The sequence below is a fragment of the Centroberyx gerrardi genome, chromosome 1 (genome assembly GCF_048128805.1).
Source record: "Centroberyx gerrardi isolate f3 chromosome 1, fCenGer3.hap1.cur.20231027, whole genome shotgun sequence".
Lineage (NCBI taxonomy): Eukaryota > Metazoa > Chordata > Actinopteri > Beryciformes > Berycidae > Centroberyx > Centroberyx gerrardi.
The window spans coordinates 36,773,130-36,793,869 of record NC_135997.1 but is presented as its reverse complement, the minus strand read 5'-3'; the positions used below and the strand labels follow the sequence as shown (position 1 = coordinate 36,793,869).

Sequence of the window (20,740 nt, the reverse complement as noted above, 5' to 3'; positions counted from 1 at the left end):
AGGAAGTGTGACAGGGTCCCGGGCCGGATTCAAACCCACAGCGTCACAGTTCCAGCCGCGCACCTCCGACCGCTGAGTCAGCAGGACGGTGTGCAGCATGACACACAGACTGAAGCGAATTTAATTATGTCCATAAACACATGTGAGCCACATGTGTTTTCTCCTCCCAAGCTAATTTAATGTAGATTCTCTCTTGGTGACTCCGGAGCGTTCTCTCCATCACCGAGCTGTCAGAGTCACATGCTGCAGAGCGCACTGCTGTTAAAGGAAAGGAAAAGAGGTGATTTCATTGGTCATGACTGAAGCCACGCCCACCACACCTTCTGGTCATGTACTCCTAATCCCACCCAGCTTCAAACTGCGCTGCAGGTGTTCTGCTCCTCTCTCCTCCTCTCCTCCTCTCTCCTCCTCTCCTCTCTTCTCCTCCTCTCCTCTCCTCTCCTCTCCTCTCCTCTCCTCCCCACTCTCCTCCTCTCTCCTCCTCTCCTCTCTTCTCCTCTCCTCTCCCCTCCTCTCCTTTCCTTTCCTCTCCTCTCCTCTCCTCCCCACTCTCCTCCTCTCTCCTCCTCTCCTCTCTGGCAGCTGCTTCCTAAACAGAGACGACCATTCAGAGATGAGGTAATATCCTGCTGTTTCCTCTGTGTGTGTGTGTGTGTGTGTGTGTGTGTGTGTGTGTGTGTGTGTGTGTGTGTGTGTGTGTGTGTGTGTGTGTGTGTGTGTGTGTGCTCAGTAAATCACTCAACACACTCTGACCTATTGTTCATCCTAGCGGAGCATTGTTCTGATCCACTTCAGAGAAACCAAACAAACTGTTTTCCATCAGTACAACACACACACCCACACACACACACAGAGCCCTGCCTGCGTGTGTGTGTGTGTGTGTGTGTGTGTTTGTGTGTGTGTCAACAGCCCTGCCCTGACTCTGACCTCATTGAGGAGTGGGTTGAAGTTGACCTTTTTTGTTTTTTGTTCATTTCATCAGCTCATTATTTTGAATGGCAACAAAACACACAGTTGAGCCTGAGCAGTCTGCATGCTGCTGCTGGGATCTGGATCTGGATCAGGATCTGGATCTGGATCTGTCGTCATGGAGACGCGACGCTGCGCTGAAGAGGGAATCGTCAGATAGGTTCATATGAGACAAACTGTGAAGCTGCAGCAGTTTGTTCTGTAGCAGCTGGGAAGTTCATAACTTTATATATAGTTTATATTCACAAAGTTTCAGCTGATTCAAACAAAAGTGCCTCATACACACATACAGTATATGGACTGACAGAACTCTGGTTTCCCTCAAATCTTATTTTCAGAAAATATACAACTGTATAAGATCCATGCGCCTCATTTAAACTAAATGGAACAAACATGCTAAAATACTCTATCCACCTGCTTCCTGCTGGTCTGACCTGCTGAAACTGAGCGGAGCAGCTTCTGTTTTCTTTATGGAAAATATCTGGTAGAATAACAGCCGCAGAATCCAGTCAGACAGGAACAGTAGGCTTCATGATGTCATGTTTAACCATGTGGGACCTGCAGTATGTGGCTGGACTGAACACCTGCACTGTGTGTGTGAGTGTGTGTGTGTGTTTCAATGTTTTATCAATCAGATGGACAGCCTGTCCCACCAAACTAACCTCCAGACCGGTCCATCCACATGATCCAGATTAGCTGACTTCATCTGTTTGCTTCCAGTTTTCACCCCCAAACCTCAACAAGTCAACAAGATGAGAATGATTTTCTTTTTGACACCTGTGCATTTCTGAAATTCAACAATACACTCAACAGATATGAGAAAATGTTTCAGGATGTAAAACATCAGCGGTAAACGTCAGGTTTTGGTGTCAGTCCCTCAGAATCAAAGAGCGAGGGCTTCTTTCTAGAGCCGCCATTTTGCACCGAGAGACGTTCAACAATCATACAGGGAGAAATCCATCGTAGAAGAGGAGAGAGACCAGTTTCTCCACCACAGGAGCAGGAGAGAGACCAGAATGCACTGCAGCTACAACTTCCACCTCTGTGGCTCTGCTGTTGGTAGAGTGTGAAATACAACGCTCTGTCCACCATTTTTTGGTGATTTTGTCAACAAGGCACCATGGCGTCGTTCTCTCTCCACTCTCACTCAACTGGAAAAACTCTCGTTATCGCTCTCTCCACCTACAGGTATACAACACAGAGAGCCCACACAGAGAGAGGGGTTGGTGAAAGGCATTCTGGGAAATGTAGTAAATCACTACCTGCAGTAGAAATAGACGGGACAGGTTGAGGGAAACTGGGTTCACCAAAAAAATGACCGCACTTCATCACAAAATAACTCCTGAATGTACTGAACATCACAGACTGATGAGATCTAACAGTGGAGTCGTATGTGAGGAGAGTTTTCGGACGTCAGGAGTCGATGAGGGTGGACAGACTGTTTCTGTGTCATTTTTCCTGGCCAGATTTTCTGAGCCAGTTCCTGTAATTTTGCTTATGTCAGATGGTTGAAGCTCATAAGGAAACTCATGTTCAGGTGGACATCCGGAGGTTAGAGAAGAAGTTTGAGTCTGGAAGATCGCTGGTTTGAACTCGAAAAAATACTGTATTAGTCCTGTAGCTGTTCAGGTGCATGAGCAGTTTATAGTGTAGGTTTAAAACAGTGAATGACGATGCAGAGTTTTTTCAAAGCGTTCTGACTTCACCTTCTGTCTGCCTGACTGCTCTTATAGACGATAGTAAATGGACAAACGTACTTGCTGCAAAAGTGATCCAAGAGCACAGAGAAAATATCTTAAGTGTGAATCAGTTTTATTTGTTTGTGTGAGAACCTTGAAGCAGGGAAAGAAGCAAAAAACTGCAACAAACCTGCAGTATTGGACAATATTGAGTGTTTCTTGCTTGTGTTAACATGCTAAGGACGGACATAAGTACTGACAACTGGAAATACTCCAAGGTGCGACATGTAGCATGTTTAACCATCAATATGAAATAAATACTGATACCTAACGACTGAGTCCATGTTGCAGACCATTGTTCTCTATCTCACTCCAGCAGTATTGTTAGTTCTAGTGTTTCTCCACATTAAGACTACATTTCCCATCAGCCCCGTTGCTTCCTGCCCCCCCCTCCCCCTCCCTGAAGAGGATCAACATGTTGGAAGTGATTTCTCCATCTTCCTTTCCCTCCTTCCACCATCTGCTGCCAGAAACTCTTTCAGCTTTAGCTCCGTCTGCTCTGGAAGAACAGAAGAAGAACCTCTTCCTGTTTTGTGCCGTAAAGCGATCCAGCAGATTTCCCTCCAGATCCACCAGGTGAGAAACTATGGAGGATGCAGAGTAGAGGCCGGTAGAGGCTGACAGGCTTCTCGCCAAAGTTCTTGTTTGTTTCCAGTAATTTTACTAACATCTCAAAGTTAATGTGCTAATAATTTTCTGATGTTAAAATGTTACTTGTGGCACATCTTTAAATAATCCCTGTCCACACCTGCCTCCAGTCCTGAATGACCTCTGACCCTTTACCTGCAGCCCTGGGAGCCGACAGGAGGCTCCGCCCCCCTGCCGGGCCTCTGCTGGAGGAGGAAGACTACTTGATCTTCCTCCTCTTCCTCCCTCTCTCTCTCTCTTTCTTTCTCTCTCCATCCCTCAGCCGCTCTCCTTCTCCCTCTTTCTTATTCCCTCCCTCCCTTTTATTGCCCTCCCCTGATGTTAGACAGGATGTCGCCATGGAGACAGGATAAACAGATGATAACAAGCCCTCAGCGCTTTAAAGCTCATTTGACTGCTGTGGTCGCAGCTGAGGAGAGGGGAGAGGAGAAGAAAAGAAGAAAAGAGAGGGGAGGCAAAAAGAGGAGAAGAAAAGAAAGGAGAAAAGAAGAGAAAAGAGAGAAGAAGAGGTGTTATTAGAGTATTGAGCATTGTAGGAGCGGAGGACAGAAGTCAGAGGACAGACAGGTAAGAGGCTGCAGGATGGTGGAAGGTCTGCAGTGTGTGTGTGTGTGTGTGTGTGTGTGTGTGTGTGTGTGTGTGTGTGTGTGTGTGTGTGTGTGTGTGTGTGTGTGTGTGCACGTGCGTTTTACCTGTTTTCAATGCTGCCTTACACGGGAATTCATTATTTTTAGGAAAATGAGAGCAACCTACGCACTGTTCCAAAATAATAATCGCAACATATATAGATTTACTAATTGTACTCCGGTGCAAAAAAAAAAGGTTAGATTGTGTTTTTTTGTGCAGGTGCACAATTTGTAATCAATATATTTTGCAGTTTGTGTTGGGTTATATTTCTGAACAGTGTTCAGGTTCCCTGCCTGTTTTTATCCTCCTCAGGACTTTGTGAAGAAAGCAAACTACTCTTATACATTGTTATTGCAGACAATATTTTCAAAGCACAAGAAAGACAAAATCTAATTTAAATTTCCAAATTGCATTTTGCAGGAATGCAATAACACTCCATGGTTATAGAATACTGTCTGGCTAAAGAAGTGAATTCATACATTGTTCTGCGTGGATCGAAGTGGATTTATGATGGTATTTTTATTCGTGATATTTGCTCTGCTTGGTGTAACAGCGATGGCACATGTAATATTAACTGCAGTGTGACAGTGAGGTGACAGTGTTCCTCTGCAGGGAGCTGGAGCTGTGAATAGCTGTGCATGGTACAGGACAGTCAGTGTGAATACCAACACACCCATGTGTTCATATCACACCGACTCCCAGTCTGCTGCTAAACACACACAGGCTGAGAATACACAGCGTCACACTCGGCGTCATACTCAGCTTTACACTCAGCTTATTTATTTTATTGTTTGTTTTTGCAGGGACAATGTGCAATTTAAAAGAAATTGCACCAGAGTTAGCTTCCTGCTGATTTGCATCTGTTGTCTCTGGGCAGGAAATACAAACAACACACACAATCACAGGACATGACATACAACACAGTAAAACACTTAAAAACAGTACAATGTACATAAGAAATCCCAATGTATGGTAGTGAATATACCAGATAAAATTAGACATACAAGGCAAGCATTAGTGGTGACATGATTGAGCTTTACACTACAGTTTTACACTCAGCTTTGCGATCCGTGCTTCTCCAAAAGGATCAAATGAGCTAAATGACATGAGTAGAGTGCTTATTTTATAATGACCAAAGTAGTACTTTTATAATCCAAATACAAATTTCATTTAAAACCGACCGGTCTATGGAGATGAGCACCAACCGGTCACCTCAAACAAACCCCAAACCTGCTGTCTGCTTGGATTTAGCTGGCAGCAGGTTTAGTGAAAACTGTGGAGTTACAGTCAGCAGACTGCTTCTGTCATCCAAACCATCCTGAGTTCAGATCCATTTCCATTTCATCTTTCATTAGATCCATTTCTCTCTGTCTCTCTTTCTTGTCTCTCTCTCTCTCTCTCTCTTTCTCTCTCTCTCTCTCTCTCTCTCTCTCTCTCTCTCTCTCTCTCACACACCCACACACACACACACACACATATGTATATGCTCATGCTTGCAAAAACAAACCCAATATGACAACCTTCACATCTGCAAATGCAAAGTGCAGTGATAGCAGCGACAGAATTTCACAAAAAGACCCTGGTGAATCTGAACAGCAGTTTTGTGTTTGTTGGCCTGCTGTGACCTTTGAATTTCAACAGCAGCAGATTTGGCTGCAGCTGCTGAGAGCCAAAGAGTTAGAGCTGAAGAGTTAGAGCTGAAGAGTCAGAGCTGAACAGTTAGAGCTGAAGAATTAGAGCTGAAGAGTCAGAGCCGAAGAGTCAGAGCCGAAGAGTCAGAGCCGAAGAGTTAGAGCTGAAGAATTAGAGCCGAAGAGTTAGAGCCGAAGAGTTAGAGCCGAAGAGTTAGAGACGAAGAGTTAGAGCTGAAGAATTAGAGCTGAAGAATTAGAGCCGAAGAGTCAGAGCCGAAGAATTAGAGCCGAAGAGTTAGAGCCGAAGAGTCAGAGCTGAAGAGTTGGAGCTGAAGAATTAGAGCCGAAGAGTCAGAGCCGAAGAATTAGAGCCGAAGAGTTAGAGCCGAAGAGTTAGAGCCGAAGAGTCAGAGCCGAAGAATTAGAGCCGAAGAGTCAGAGCCGAAGAGTTAGAGCCGAAGAGTCAGAGCCGAAGAGTCAGAGCCGAAGAGTCAGAGCCTAAGAATTAGAGCCGAAGAGTCAGAGCCGAAGAGTCAGAGCCGAAGAGTCAGAGCCGAAGAGTCAGAGCCGAAGAATTAGAGCCGAAGAGTCAGAGCTGAAGAGTTACAGCCGAAGAGTCAGAGCCGAAGAATCAGAGCCGAAGAGTCAGAGCCGAAGAATCAGAGCCGAAGAGTCAGAGCCGAAGAATCAGAGCCGAAGAGTCAGAGCCGAAGAGTCAGAGCCGAAGAGTCAGAGCCGAAGAGTCAGAGCCGAAGAGTCAGAGCCGAAGAATTAGAGCCGAAGAGTCAGAGCCGAAGAGTCAGAGCCGAAGAGTTAGTCAGCGAGCAAAGATACAAACAGCACAGCTTAATGGCTGTGACTTAAACATCACCCACAGAGGACAAGCTACAAAAATGCACCATGATCCAGTATCCACAAACAAATACTTTTTCACTTGTGTTTTTGAAACTGATATCCAAATAAATATGAAATGTTTTACAAAAACAAATAACTGACCAATCAGAAGAGAGAGAAGGTGGAGCTTCCTCTCTCTTCATGTATTTGTTGATGTGTTTTATCACTCTGCTGTGGGACAAATAAATTACAGATAGAGGAAAACGCAAATGTACATTTATTTTTGATAGTGAAATATTTCTGGATTGTGGTGCATTTTTGTGAATTATCCTCTTTGGGTTCTGTTTATTGAAATCCAATAAAATCTTCCATAGAATTGCTACTGGCTTGATTTGCAGTTGACATTCAGCTTTGTGTGTTTGTGTCGACGCAGTAAAGATCCAGCCAGAGAGCAGTCAGCTGCTGCTCACATCCAGCAGCCGTGGATAAACCGTCGCGTCCTCGTATCCGATCCTCTTCCCACGGCCGAAGCCTCTGAGCCTGAAGCCCGGAGGCTCGGCGCGCTCGTCCCGCAGCGGAGCAGCTGCTGTCTGAGCCGGGACGGAGTCCAGACCCACCGGCCGCTTACACACAACACACTCTGCTTTCACAACTAATCTGACCATAATTTCAGGGTTGCCTGGCCCGGATCTGACACACATGTGTTCTGACACCTGGGGGCAAGCTGCTGGGTTGTGTCTCTCTGTGTGTGTGTGTGTGTGTGTGTGTGTGTGTGTGTGTGTGTGTGTGTGTGTGTGTGTGTGTGTGGTATCCAAACCACCAGCGCTGTGTTCTGGCTGCTGTTCCTGTCTGCTGCTCCTCAGGCCAGAAGCTGCTGAAACCGGAGATCTCCAGAACAAATTAGCCATGCAGTTCCGCCATGCTGCTCCTCTCTGGGTTCAGCTCAGTAGAACATCAGGTTTTATTTTGCCTCCATGAAGCAAACACAAACACGTCATGGTAGCTTGGTAGCTAGACTGGGAGCCTCACAGCTTCCAGTCTGCCCGCTGACACACAGAGGCTCTCTAGGTGTGTCTAGGTCCAGGTCTTCCCAGAGCGGACCAGCTTCAACTGGCCTTCTGCTAGACTCTGTTCTGCAGGTTTGAAGCAGCCGCTTGAGCCGAGTTTAAGGTTCAGGCGTCTCTCTCTACCTCCTACAACTGCTTTCATCTGCAGGCGTTTTCTGGAGCGTATGAGAGAGCCAGCAGACCTCTGACACGACCAGCAGAGGTGCTGCAGTGCACGGTCTGCACCACCATGTCTTTGGTTGGTCGTCCGCAGAGCCGCAGCTCCGCCTACTATTGGTCCATAATCGGCGACCTGTCAATCACTGGGAAAACAACCCCGTGTTTTATCTGTTATATCTGTTAATTACACAATTATTTTGAAAATCACCATAAGGACACACATTAGAAGAAGTGAAATTAGCTGCTGAGGCCAAAACGTCTTGTGGAAAAAATGTATTGACTTTATATTTTTATCAGAAGTTGGTTGTGGTCCGTTGACTTGATGGAGTTGGGCGGTTCGGAGTCTTTTTGGACGTTAGAGGAATCTGCTGCTGCTGCACTTCAGGATCGGCTTCAAAATTCACCTGGGGTTTTGGTTTTCGCTTGCTCCTATCATCCTCTCAAGTGCGACATAATAAGGGATTTTGGCCCCGCCCCCTCTCAGCCTAACATGAAAATGAATAGGGGTGAAGCTAATATTGACTAGTTCTGCTTTCATGGTCCCTCTGTTCCTCTGCATTTCTTTATTATTTGAGCTGATTCTGATGTTTTGGAAGCTGCAGTGAAAAAAAAAATCTCTAGCCAGACTTCAGCGTTTCACGATAACACAACAGCCACACCATGGCTGTTAACTAAAGAGTTTTAAAAAATTCTGCAACATTATAAAATATGTAATAACGTCATCTTATGTCATTTCTACTGACATTATTTCACCCAGTTTAAGAACAGAACGATTGGTTAATGGGATCCAGAAATCCCATTCATTCATTTTCACCATAGACTGAAAAAAAATGGATCCAGTCAGAATCTGAAAGCCTGAAATGAGGAAAACACTGAGAGGAGAGTCGGCTCCTCGCAGCTCAGAAGGCTGTGGTTCCTAGAGAGGCTGCTGGACGAATCTGGAATCTCTCACCTACCCACTAACACACACACACACACACACACACACACACACACACACAATGTATTCTTTCTTCTCGGAGGGTGTGTGCTCTGCAGAGACGGCATCACACGCAGCCACACATGCTAACAACACATCGGTTTGTACAGCGTCATGAACACACACACTTCAGAAACACACACACACTTCAGAAACACACACACACTTCAGAAACACACAGACAGAACGCCAGCAGAGCGAGTGTGTTTGGTTTATATGTGGCTGTTGTGTGAAAACCTCGTAACTCCAGCTCAAGGATTTCATGTTCTGAAGAAACCTTTTAAAACCCGCTGGATAATCAAAATACATTTCATCATCAAGCTGTTTTCCTTCGTTCCTGAAAAGCAGTGTGTGTGTGTGTGTGTGTGTGTGTGTGTGTCAGGTTTCAGATTCGGCCGGTCATCTCTGATGTGTAAACCTAAAAGGGCGTGGAGACTCGGTAACCGTGGCAACCAAAGTTAGGGATTGCATCAATGTGTGTGTAATCGCAAGTCTGTGGACCAGAGTGAGATCATGTCTCACACCCCGATGGGAAAAAACACTGTATAAACACACACACACACACACACACACACACACACACACGCACACACACACACACACACACCCATTACAGTAGTAGACCGCCAAGCCAGGTTCTTAACTCGTTGAGCCAGATCGACTTCCACAGGAGCCTCCTGGTCTTTCTAGTGAATTAATACTAAAACTAAAAGTAATACTAATATTAATAATCATGACAATAGCAGGAGTCGTAGTCATTAACTTTATTTGTAGAATAACATTATCTTTACTTTTACATTTTCGAAAAGTTAGAGAAGTAAAAAGTCAAAAACAGTCAAAACAACTGGAACTGACAAAGAATGTAAAATAAGAACTAAATAATATGAAATAATTAAGCAATGGCAAAAGTCTATAAAAGTGTCTGAAGTGAAGATTTCTAAGTAACTTGCAGGAACTGCAATTTAATGAGAATTAAAACTTTTTGTGCCACTCAGGATTTATTAACAGGAACAGGAGTCAAATGCTTTCAGATCACTAAACTTCCACCTGATTCTTAACCATTTATTAAGAGCTTAATAAAGCTAATAAAAAGCTTATTAGATTTATTTAGCTGACGCTCTTTATCCAGAGTGACTTCCAATTATGCAGCAGTGGAATAACGCTGTTGTTTCTGTCTCCAAAATGCCAACTTTTCAAGAACTAAGGAAAACAGTCTTGTTTTTAGCTGGACCACCGTGATGTTTGAGTTTCTCTAAATGCTTTTGAAAAGGTTCATAAACCCAAAGGTTCCAGAGTTTTCTCAACCCATAGAGGAGCATTTAATCCTTCAGTTGAAGTTTAAATCATGAAAATCACCAAAATTGGAGTTACGAGGTTTTCACCCGACAGATCACCAACGTTACGAGCGACCAGCAGCAGGAGATCCGGGGTCAAAGGTCACAACATCCAAACGAGGCTGAGCTGGTTTAAAGCCGTCAGTTCATTTCTAATCCGGTGACAAAACAAACGACAGCTGGAGGAAGAGGCAGAGTGAGCTGCTGCTGGATGTAGATTATTTTAGCTTTAGATAGCTTGTAACTTTACCCATTCTAATAATGCATGCCCAGTTTCCATGTTGTGTATCCAAAACAGAAACATCAGTATCTATAGATTATGTACATATCTTTCTCCTGAGCTCTTCAGAATAAAACACATGTTAACGAGTCAAGAGAAAAGGAGAAGTATGTGGACTCTGAATGTTTCTTCTGATACTTCAGTCCATTGAATTGTGTTTACTGTCAGACTTTGGCCTTGCGTGTGTTGTTGGCCTGATGTCATCACAGCGGGCCGGCCGGCCAGACGCTGCGTCAGCGCCGCCGGCCGAGCCGTTAAACCAAACCGCCCAAATCCTCCTGCTCCTCCCTGTTCAGACCGGACCGCTTTAAATCCTCTGAGTCTCCTCACCACTCAGTCTGCTGCTGGTGATAATAATATATATATATATATATATATAATCAGTGATCAGTGGAAATGAGTTTGCAGACTTTAATGTTCCCAAGTTTTCCCACCAATGCTATTCCCAAGTTTTCCTTGGATCAGGAATAGCATCAATATTCCTTTCCATCCTGTCCAGACTGGACAAGTTGAATAATTAATGAACTCGTTAGTGGAGGAACGTGTCACAGGTCTCGTGGTTTGATTCGTCATCATCAGACTCACTAGGCGGACTAGCTCTTTGTGTAGCTGCTAAAATCTGTTTGCTGACCAATTTTACTTTTCAAATAGAGAATTTTGGAGAAAACTATTTCAACCTCATGTTGACAATTACATTACCCAATTAACTTAGAAAAAGTATTTTTGAAGATGTTCCAGTTGATAAAGCTATGGTGGAAAGTAACAACTATCTGGTGTTCATGAGAAAATCCCCATTCATTTTCCCAGCAGTCAGTGTTGGCTGGTAACTTGTTACTCAGTAATAGTCATAGGAATAGTAGTAACTGTAGTAGTAATAGTAATAGTAATAACTAATTACTGAAATGTGTTTTCAGTAATTATTACTTCAGTAGTTATTACTTTTCCCAGTAATCAGCTGAACCACAGCTGATGTTTCTGAGACAAATACAGTAAAAACAAATACAACAACAAGCAGAAGACACACTCACTCTCTTCAAATCCTGCCCCTCTTCATCCTCTGCCGTGTTTCTTTTGGCTGCAGGTTAAAAAGTTTTCTTTCCATTAGCTAAAGAGTTGTAAGACACCGAACCTCCAAGACCAGAACACACACTGTCCGCCACTTTCCAGCAGGCTTTATGTGTGTGTGTGTGTGTGTGTGTGTGTGTGTTGATATCATGAAGTTAAAGAGAGGCAGTGTCACTAAACCTCGAGTCCAAGTCAAATCCCAAGTCCTCAGTGTTCCAGTCTGAGTTCCAGTAATCGCTGCTAGAACAAATGAAAGAGAACACACACGACTTTACATCTGGCACATTAACAGTTAGAATGGAGACTTGTTGTGGATTTCAGTCATTTCATTTGTTTTTTGATTTGTGTTTTTAGAAATGGACCAAAAACAAACAAGCAAATTTGAAAGTTCTAACTCTTGTATTTTAACAGTTTAACAGTTTTAACATCAACCTGTCAGTGTTTGAGTTGTCAGATAAATGTTCACAGCCTCTGTCTACATGTAGTTAAAGAGGAACTACACACCAAACACAAACCTGATGTCACCACCTGTTGTATTCCACAGAAGGTGACATCATCACCTGGTACCAAAGATCAGCCAATAGCAGATGGCCATTTCAGTAGCATACTGTTTACCATTAGATGGTAAACAGTATGCAGATTTGGGTTTGGGGTTTAGTTCCTCTTTAAGCAATCAGGTGATCAGGTACAAATTTAGGGAAACGCTGAAAAGATGTGTAGCCGATGTCTGAGGTGATCGAGTCCCAAATTCAAGTTCAAGTCCTTAGTGCGAGTCCAAGTCCGAGTTACAAATATTGAGGTCTGAGTTACAAATATTGAGGTCTGAGTTACAAATATTGAAGTCCGAGTTACAAATATTCAAGTCCGAGTGCAAGTTCGGGTCATCAATACTTAAGTGCAAATCCAAGTCAGAGTCATCAACATTCAGGTCCAACGAGTCACGAGTCTGGGACTCGAGTACGACAACAGTGCAGAGAGGTCGGTCATATAAGGGATTCTGACTGAATCTGTAGTGGCTGTAGAGCGTGTATCGTGTCACATTATGTGGTATCGTGTCACATCATGTGGTATCGTGTCATATTATGTGGTATCGTGTCACATTATGTGGTATCGTGTCATATTATGTGGTATCGTGTCACATTATGTGGTATCGTGTCATGTGGTATCGTGTCATATTATGTGGTATCGTGTCATATTATGTGGTATCGTGTCATATTATGTGGTATCGTGTCACATTATGTGGTATCGTGTCATGTGGTATCGTGTCATATTATGTGGTATCGTGTCATGTGGTATCGTGTCACATTATGTGGTATCGTGTCACATTATGTGGTATCGTGTCACATCATGTGGTATCGTGTCACATCATGTGGTATCGTGTCATGTGGTATCGTGTCATATTATGTGGTATCGTGTCATGTGGTATCGTGTCACATTATGTGGTATCGTGTCACATTATGTGGTATCGTGTCACATTATGTGGTATCGTGTCATGTGGTATCGTGTCACATTATGTGGTATCGTGTCATGTGGTATCGTGTCACATTATGTGGTATCGTGTCATGTGGTATCGTGTCACATTATGTGGTATCGTGTCATGTGATATCGTGTCATATCATGTGGTATCGTGTCATGTGGTATCGTGTCACATTATGTGGTATTGTGTCACATTATGTGGTATCGTGTCACATTATGTGGTATCGTGTCATGTGGTATCGTGTCATGTGATATCGTGTCATATTATGTGGTATCGTGTCATGTGGTATCGTGTCATGTGATATCGTGTCATATTATGTGGTATCGTGTCATGTGGTATCGTGTCATGTGATATCGTGTCATATTATGTGGTATCGTGTCATGTGATATCGTGTCATATCATGTGGTATCGTGTCATGTGATATCGTGTCATATCATGTGGTATCGTGTCATGTGGTATCGTGTCATACCGTGTCATTTCACTTCGGCCTTGCAGAGCTCTGTGAGTGATGGCGGATCAGATTTCAGTCAGCAGTCTTCTTGCTCTGTGTCATGCTGCAGATATCCTCCATCATGGCAGAGAGTGCAGACCTGGAGCGGCTCCTGTCGGCCTTCAGACGCTTCGCTGTCCACGGCGACACCAAGGCCACCGGGAAGGAGATGAACGGCAAGAACTGGGCCAAGCTGTGCAAAGACTGCAGGATCACCGACGGCAAGAACATCACCGGCACCGATGTGGACATCGTGTTCACTAAAGTCAAGTGAGTCGTCTGTGGAAATGTTGACATGCACGGAGCAACATGCACTACTTCAACTGGAGCACATACCGTACTGTATGTGTTTGGGTCCTTCGATTTCTGCGCCTGAAAATTGTGTTTTAGTAGGCCAAACATTCGCCTGAGCTAAATATGCCCATACAGGAATCGAACACTACTAGTTTGCAACCAATTTTTAAACAACAAATATAGATAAACAGTCAGATAGGCTCTTAAAAAGGCTGCTGGTTTTTATTTTTTAGAAGGTGCAGGGACCGAGGGTCAAAGGAAAGAAGATATCTGTAAAACAAGGATAAAAGAATAATGAGATCCAGACCCACAGAATGGATGAGTCGAATATAAAAGTAGAATAGAGCAAGGCGCTTTTTCAAGGATCAAGGCTAAGTGAAGCAAAGCTTCACCAGAAATTTGGAGTAGAGAGTCTCAAAGAGTTTCATTGCAAGGAATAAATTGTAAAAAATAATTTTCGGATTCACCTTCCCACAGCTATGGAACTTGAACGTTTTGAGTTGTAGCTGTTTTTGTTCTTGATTGCCATCTCTATACCTTCTCCTTTAGCTTGGGATTCAAATTTAGGCTTGTGAGGCTTTTGCACTTGTCCACTCCAAAATATAGCAGTCATGGTCTTGTGTACTTTTATCCCTTTTTAAACATCTGTAGCTCTAGACTCTTTTCAGAGGAGGAACAACTCCAGATTAACTCTTCAAACTGGTTATCAAATAGATCTGTCTGTTTGGTGTGAATGCTGTAATCTGAACTCTGTCATCTGCATTGGGTTTGTGTTTCTGTGTGAAGAGCGAAGACGTCCAGAGTCATCACCTACGAGGAGTTCCAGAAGGCTCTGGAGGATCTGGCTCCGAAGAGGTTCAAAGGTCAAAGTAAGGAGGAGGCTGTGCAGTCCATCTTCAAACTCGTTGAAGGCAAAGAGCCCACCAACGCTGGAGTAACGGTGAGACAGCAACTCTTCCCCCAAAACATTTTTTAAGACTTGGCTTCAGTTAGCCGAACATAGAAACAGATCGTACAGAGAGGATGAGTTTGTCTTCAATGTCGGGACCGGACTTCAATTCCCAGTTTGTACGAAGGAAATTTCTACCATGAGTGGAATTAAAATTTTTAGCTAAAGTTTTTCTTATTTAACCGACCAAAGCCTTTCCCAAGCTTTAACCAAGTTGTTTTAGTTCCTAAACTGAAGCGTTAGCCAACCTGCAGCTGAAAATGTCCAATTCATGTTTAATGGTGGAGGAACGTGATTTTCACATAATTCGTGTCCACAGCAGGTAAACCTGCGTTTCAGAGTTCGTGTTCATTTCACAACTTTATATGAGATCATGTTGTGAATAATAAGACTTATTAAAGACTCATCTGAATCCCAATGTCCACACTTTGACTCACTAAGTCTACAAAGACTTTGGTCTGTCCTTCACGGCTCTGTCCATAAAGACTTTTAGCGAGTGTGAAAAACCTGCTGACTTTTCAGAGGAATTTGCCCATAATTCATAGCGTCAGTGACGTCAATAAATGAGGACACTGGGGAAGCGTCCAAAAATGTAAACACATCAAGCCTGTTAGCGATAAAGTTTCTGTAAATGTGAATATCCATCATGCTAGCGTAACGTTTTAGTGAACTTGTGTATACAGCTGTTTGTCTCTTCAGACAGTTGTGTTTAACGTACGATTTCCAGATGTGTTTTCATTCGATCGATGAAAATAGATAGTGAAGTACATCTGGGCTTTCCACATCGCAACACGTGATGTCATCAAGTCATATTTCTCCCTTTAATGCCACATTACACTCAACGTTCCAGTGGCGTCACCCGAAGTCTGCGAGGCCTCAGTCCAGAGTCCAGAGTCCAGACTCTGGGATTCAGCTCATGTAAGCAAATGAACGGCTTCATAACCAAATGATACATAATCATCTGGGGAAAAAATGCTGCTTGAAATTCATTAATCGATATTCAAAAAGCCTAGAAGATTGCTTTGGCCAAGGTTTTGCCACCATTTTGTGAGCAAAATTGTTTACTGCCAGCTAATCACCACTAGTAATACACCATTCCAGAGTGTAAAAGATATGGGGTTTTGGCATTTATTTTTTTAGGATTTATATTTTATAATACAACAGTTTCAGTCGAGTAATTTGATTGGACAAGAAGCATTCGATACACAAAACTCTAACTTCATTCACACCGAGTAGCGACAGCGATATGGAGACATTGACCTTAATTATGAACGGTCGTCAGAGGACGATTGGGAAGAAAGTAAGATGAAATCATCTGTGCTAACCTCAAAGCAGCAGCTAGCCTGCAGTCGGGAAACAGTTTACCTGTTGCTTAGCAACACTGGGCAGTGGAATCCTGAGGGAACTGTTTTTGTTGGCGGAGACGAATAAAAGACAAAAATCATCTGTTGTCTAAAATTACCATTACTTGAGAAATATATTTGTTTATACAACTGTTGAAAAGTTTGAAAAATGCAATAAAATTCAATTAAGCAATTAAGGGGGGTGGGGGGTGGGGGGGGGGGGGGGTGGGGGGGGGGGGGTGGGGGGGGGCATTCACAGGGGTTAAAACAAAAATGTGGCTTTTATTTTTAAATAGGTATACATTATGATTGGGATAATTAGCTGACAAGGTGAGATAGTTGGAGTGTTTTTACTGACCGGGAAGCATTCATGAAGTAATTCTCTGTGTTCTGTTTTTAAAATAGTGAATCTCTCATTTTAGAACAAACTTCAACGTAAGTCCCAGTTTATGTGATTCTATATTCCAGCTCTCTTCTCTAAAATAAATTCTCCTAAAATCTGAGGAGTTTGGAGTTTCGCTGTGCGGGACGAGCTGAAGGTGACTGACTGCTGCTCCTCTTCATCCAAACTGCCTCACCGCCTGGCTCGGTCCAGCCTGACTCGCTTTGATGACATCATCACCATAATAAGAAACTGGTTTCATCTGTGTGGCAGAGCGAAACTGTTTTCAGGAACAGGCCGTTAGTGTCCAAATATTTACAAAGCTCTGCAGGTTTCAATTAACAGATTATGATCGGCTGACAGATCCGGTTATGAAATATGAGACAGAAATAATAAAACTTTCCCTTTAGGGCAAATCTAGACTTGTTTTCTTCAACTGAAGTCTGAACAAGGAAAAGCAAAGAAGGAGAGCCAAGACTGAAACACCGAGCTGCAGACTCACGTCACTACCTGGATCCAGAGGTGTGACCCAGTCAACTCTGCTCCAGTCCCAAGTCAGTCTCAAGTCTTGAGGCACAAGTCTCAAGTCAAGTCCCAAGTCTAAATGTAGATTACCAAGTCAAGTCCAAGTCAAGTCCATGTCATTAATGTCAAGTCTCAAGTCTAAATGTAGAACAAGTCAAGTCAGAACAAATCCAGAGTCCAGTATCAATTTAATATCTTAAAGAAAACTAAATATCTAGGACTTTTCAATGCAATATGGTTTTAATAGGATAAAAACTTGGTAAGAGCATCATGAGTTTGATTTCTATAATCAGTTTCAACTTCAATAAATTCAATCATTCCATACAAATTCAGAAAACAGAATTTAAATTCAGTCGTCCGCTGGAACAAATCTCATCACTTTCAATCTAAGTCATTTACACAAACACAAGATCTCAAGTCAAGACTTTAGAAACCTTTTCAAGTCATCAAAGTACAAGTCAGAGTCAAGTCCCAAGTCACCAGAACCCAAGTCAAGTCAAGTCTCAAGTCTTCTCTTCATGCAGCAAGGATTCAGGTCATGGTGAATGTTCGGCCCATTTTCCAATTTCCTGTTCCTACTTCTTGTGGTAATCTGTAGCAGGAGGGATTTCATAGATGAACCTATATTTTCTGACTGTTGATATGCGTCTGGCGGGATGTAACCACAGAGGACGTTCTGATTGGTCAGAAGTGCCGTCTGGGGCGGGACGTCCTGTAGAAACAAAAAATAATAATATAAATGCAGAAGAAACATCATCACAAACATTTCAGCAGAATCCGACATTGTTCTGCTGCGATATTTTGCAGACTTCCAGTTCCAGTGTTTACATTTTCTCCAAACGTCAGAGACACGCCCACTTTTGCCTTGTTCGTCCAATGAGAGCTCTCTGAATGCACGCATTCATTCAAAAACGTTCAAATGTATTTAGATGGGAACTATGTTTCATTCACCAAATTTTTTTATGCTTTATTAGGCGAGGCCTACCAAACATTTTGTAGACGGACGAATCTCCTCCATCGGATCATGTTGCTGCCTTCAGTTTGACATCTGAGAAGTTTGGTTTTGGTGTCGTTTGGAGTCGAATGAAAAGTGAATGAAGTCTAGAGGAAGAGAAATGTCACATGATCTGTTTCTCTGATACAAACAGAATCCACAGAGTTTCAGAAGAGAAGGGAGAGAGAGCTGAACGTTCTGTGGTGAATTCTCCTTTAAACTGCGGCCTGTGAGGCGATTTAAGGAATGTGTGGAATGTATTTCTAATACATAAACATATTATCATGTTTTTAATCTGGGTGATAAATGCCTTTTGAAATAATGAATATCTGCAGCCTCTAGGCTTCTTCCAATAATTAATCAAGTCACAGAGTGTGAAGGGGAAAATAAACATGGTCGAACACTCGGTGTGTTGCTGGAGGCTGAGAGCCAGAGAGGAGAAACATCTGAACTGAACTGACTTCAGTCTACTGGAGACACACAACAAGAAATAATAAGAATAAAACGTGTCAAAAATCTGTTTTATTGGTTGGAGTTTTTATTTCTGCCTCCTGGTGCAGAGTGATGTCACCATTAAAGATACTCTGTTTTCAAGGAAGTTAAATGAATGGTAATTATGATAAAAAAAAATACAAGAAAATAAAGCTAACAAGGTGGAAACGTCATTTCATTGTGACTTTATTCTCCACTTTGGGACAGCCAATAGGATCCTCTTATTTTTAATATGGACTTTGGAACAGCCAGTAGGATCCTCTTGTTTTTAATAGACTTTGGAACAGCCAATAGGATCCTCTTATTTTTAATATGGACTTTGGAACAGCCAGTAGGATCCTCTTGTTTTTAATAGACTTTGGGACAGCCAATAGGATCCTCTTATTTTTAATATGGACTTTGGAACAGCCAGTAGGATCCTCTTGTTTTTAATAGACTTTGGAACAGCCAATAGGATCCTCTTATTTTTAATACGGACTTTGGAACAGCCAATAGGATCCTCTTGTTTTTAATGCAGACTAAACAGCCAATAGGAACCTGCCTGTGTGTGTGGAGCTGAACCGAGTTTGGATGAGTGTGACGTTCTCTTCCTCTGTGGTTCCGACAGAAAGTGGCGAAGACGGCGGCGGTGGACCGGCTGACCGACACGTCCAAATACACCGGGTCCCACAAGGAGCGCTTCGACCAGAGCGGGCGGGGCCGGGGCCGCAGCGGCAGGGAGGAGATCGTGGAGAACACCGGCTACGTCGGCGCCTACAAGAACGCCGGGACGTACGACGACAAGACCAAGACCAAGTAGGCGGCGGGCGGCGGGCGGGCGGCGGGAGGTGGAGCTTCTACAGCACTTAGGTCTGGACCAAACCTTGAACTTTGACCCCTAACCCTAAGCTGTGTGTGTGTGTGTGTGTGTGTGTGTGTGGCTTTGTGTTTCCAGCTGACTTCCAGCTCCTCCTGAGCTGAAGCTGGACTGAACCTCAGACAGACGCTCCGCTCCTGTCCAGGCTGGTCCAGGTTGCACTGCGGCCCTCTGGACTCCAGGTTTATATGATGTCATCAGGACTGCAGGCGGACATGGAAGTGACAGACATGATGCAGCTTTGTAAACCATTTTCTTGTTGGTTTCTGCTTCTTTACAATATAATTCATCTCTTCTATCATAAAGTCTGAGGCTGCTGTTGAGACTTTTGTTTCCAGCTGAAACTTCTGTGTGTTTTCTGAGCTTTGTTTGTTTGTGTTTGTTTGTTTGTTTGTTTGTTTGTGTTTGATCAGAAGCTGGACAGCAGCTGTGTTGGAAGAGACTTTGTTAAATGAATAAAGAGTAAGAAAGACTCTGGTTACTGTGCTGCTTCTTTTGTTTTTACATTTTCCATCTTTAATGTTGATTCTGACTGTTTTTACAGGCATGCACCATGATTTTGAAATCAATTTAAGTTCCTCTTCTCAGTTTCTCTCCTCTCCTCTCCTCTCCTCTCCTCTCCTCTCCTCTCCTCTCCTCTCCTCTCCTCTCCTCTCCTCTCCTCTCCTCTCCTCTCCTCTCCTCTCCCCTCCTCTCCTCTCCTCTCCTCTCCTCTCCACTCCTCCTCTCCACTCCACTCCTTCTACACAGTGTGTGTGTGTGTGTGTGTGTGTGTGTGTGTGAGCTGTTCCACATCCTCGCTCCCAGCCTCTGTGGCCAGAAACAGGAAGCTGATGCGGGTCCCTTGTTGTCACGGCAACCAGAGTGTACACAAAACAACACTTCAGCACCTGGCTTTGACAGCTTTCTCTCTCTCTCTCTCTTGCTCTCTCTCTCACTCGCTCCTCCCCCTCCCTCTCTCTGCCCCACCAGCCCCTCTCTCTCTCTCGCTCTCTCTCTCTCTCTCTCTCTCTTTGTCTCCCCCCCTCTGTCTCTCTCTCTTGCTCTCTCTCTCACTCGCTCCTCCCCCTCCCTCTCTCTGCCCCACCAGCCCTCCCCTCTCTCTCTCTCTCTCTCTCTCTCTCTCTCTCCCCCTCCCTGTCTTCAGTGTTTGGATCTAAACAGTCTTGTTCATGGCAACCATGTCTGCCTGGCTCTAATCAGAAGCAGATCGGAGCCTCGCCCAGCAGCCGGACCGCAGGCAGATAACATCCAGCTCAGCTTTAACTGTCCCACACACACACACACACACACACACACACACACACACACACACACACACTGTGACGATCTGCAGGCTGATAAGGCTGCTGATCAAATCAAACCACTCTCACAATCTGCTGAACTCACTTTCAGCCCGAACTCCAACAGACAGAACTGACACCAAAACCACGTGGCATTTCCAAGTAGGAAATGTGTTTTTGCGATATATCCATTAGCATGATGTGAACACAGGGAGAGTCTCTCCCCCAGTGCTATTACTACAACTACATGATTAAGATAAGATAAGACAAAAATAAGATAAGATTAGATAAGATAAGATAAAAATAGCACTTTATTAATT

At 43.7% G+C, this 20,740-nt stretch overlaps 1 protein-coding gene across 1 annotated transcript; it reads left to right on the top strand.

Moving 5' to 3' along the window:
- Window positions 1–3,754: 3,754 nt before the first annotated feature.
- On the top strand, window positions 3,755–19,603 carry tppp3 (tubulin polymerization-promoting protein family member 3). Its single transcript, XM_078283614.1, has 5 exons — window positions 3,755–3,923; window positions 13,373–13,572; window positions 14,383–14,536; window positions 18,889–19,076; window positions 19,216–19,603. The coding sequence occupies exons 2-5, from the start codon at window positions 13,385–13,387 to the stop codon at window positions 19,217–19,219; spliced, it is 534 nt and encodes a 177-aa protein (XP_078139740.1). The 5' UTR covers window positions 3,755–3,923; window positions 13,373–13,384; the 3' UTR covers window positions 19,220–19,603.
- Window positions 19,604–20,740: the final 1,137 nt, after the last annotated feature.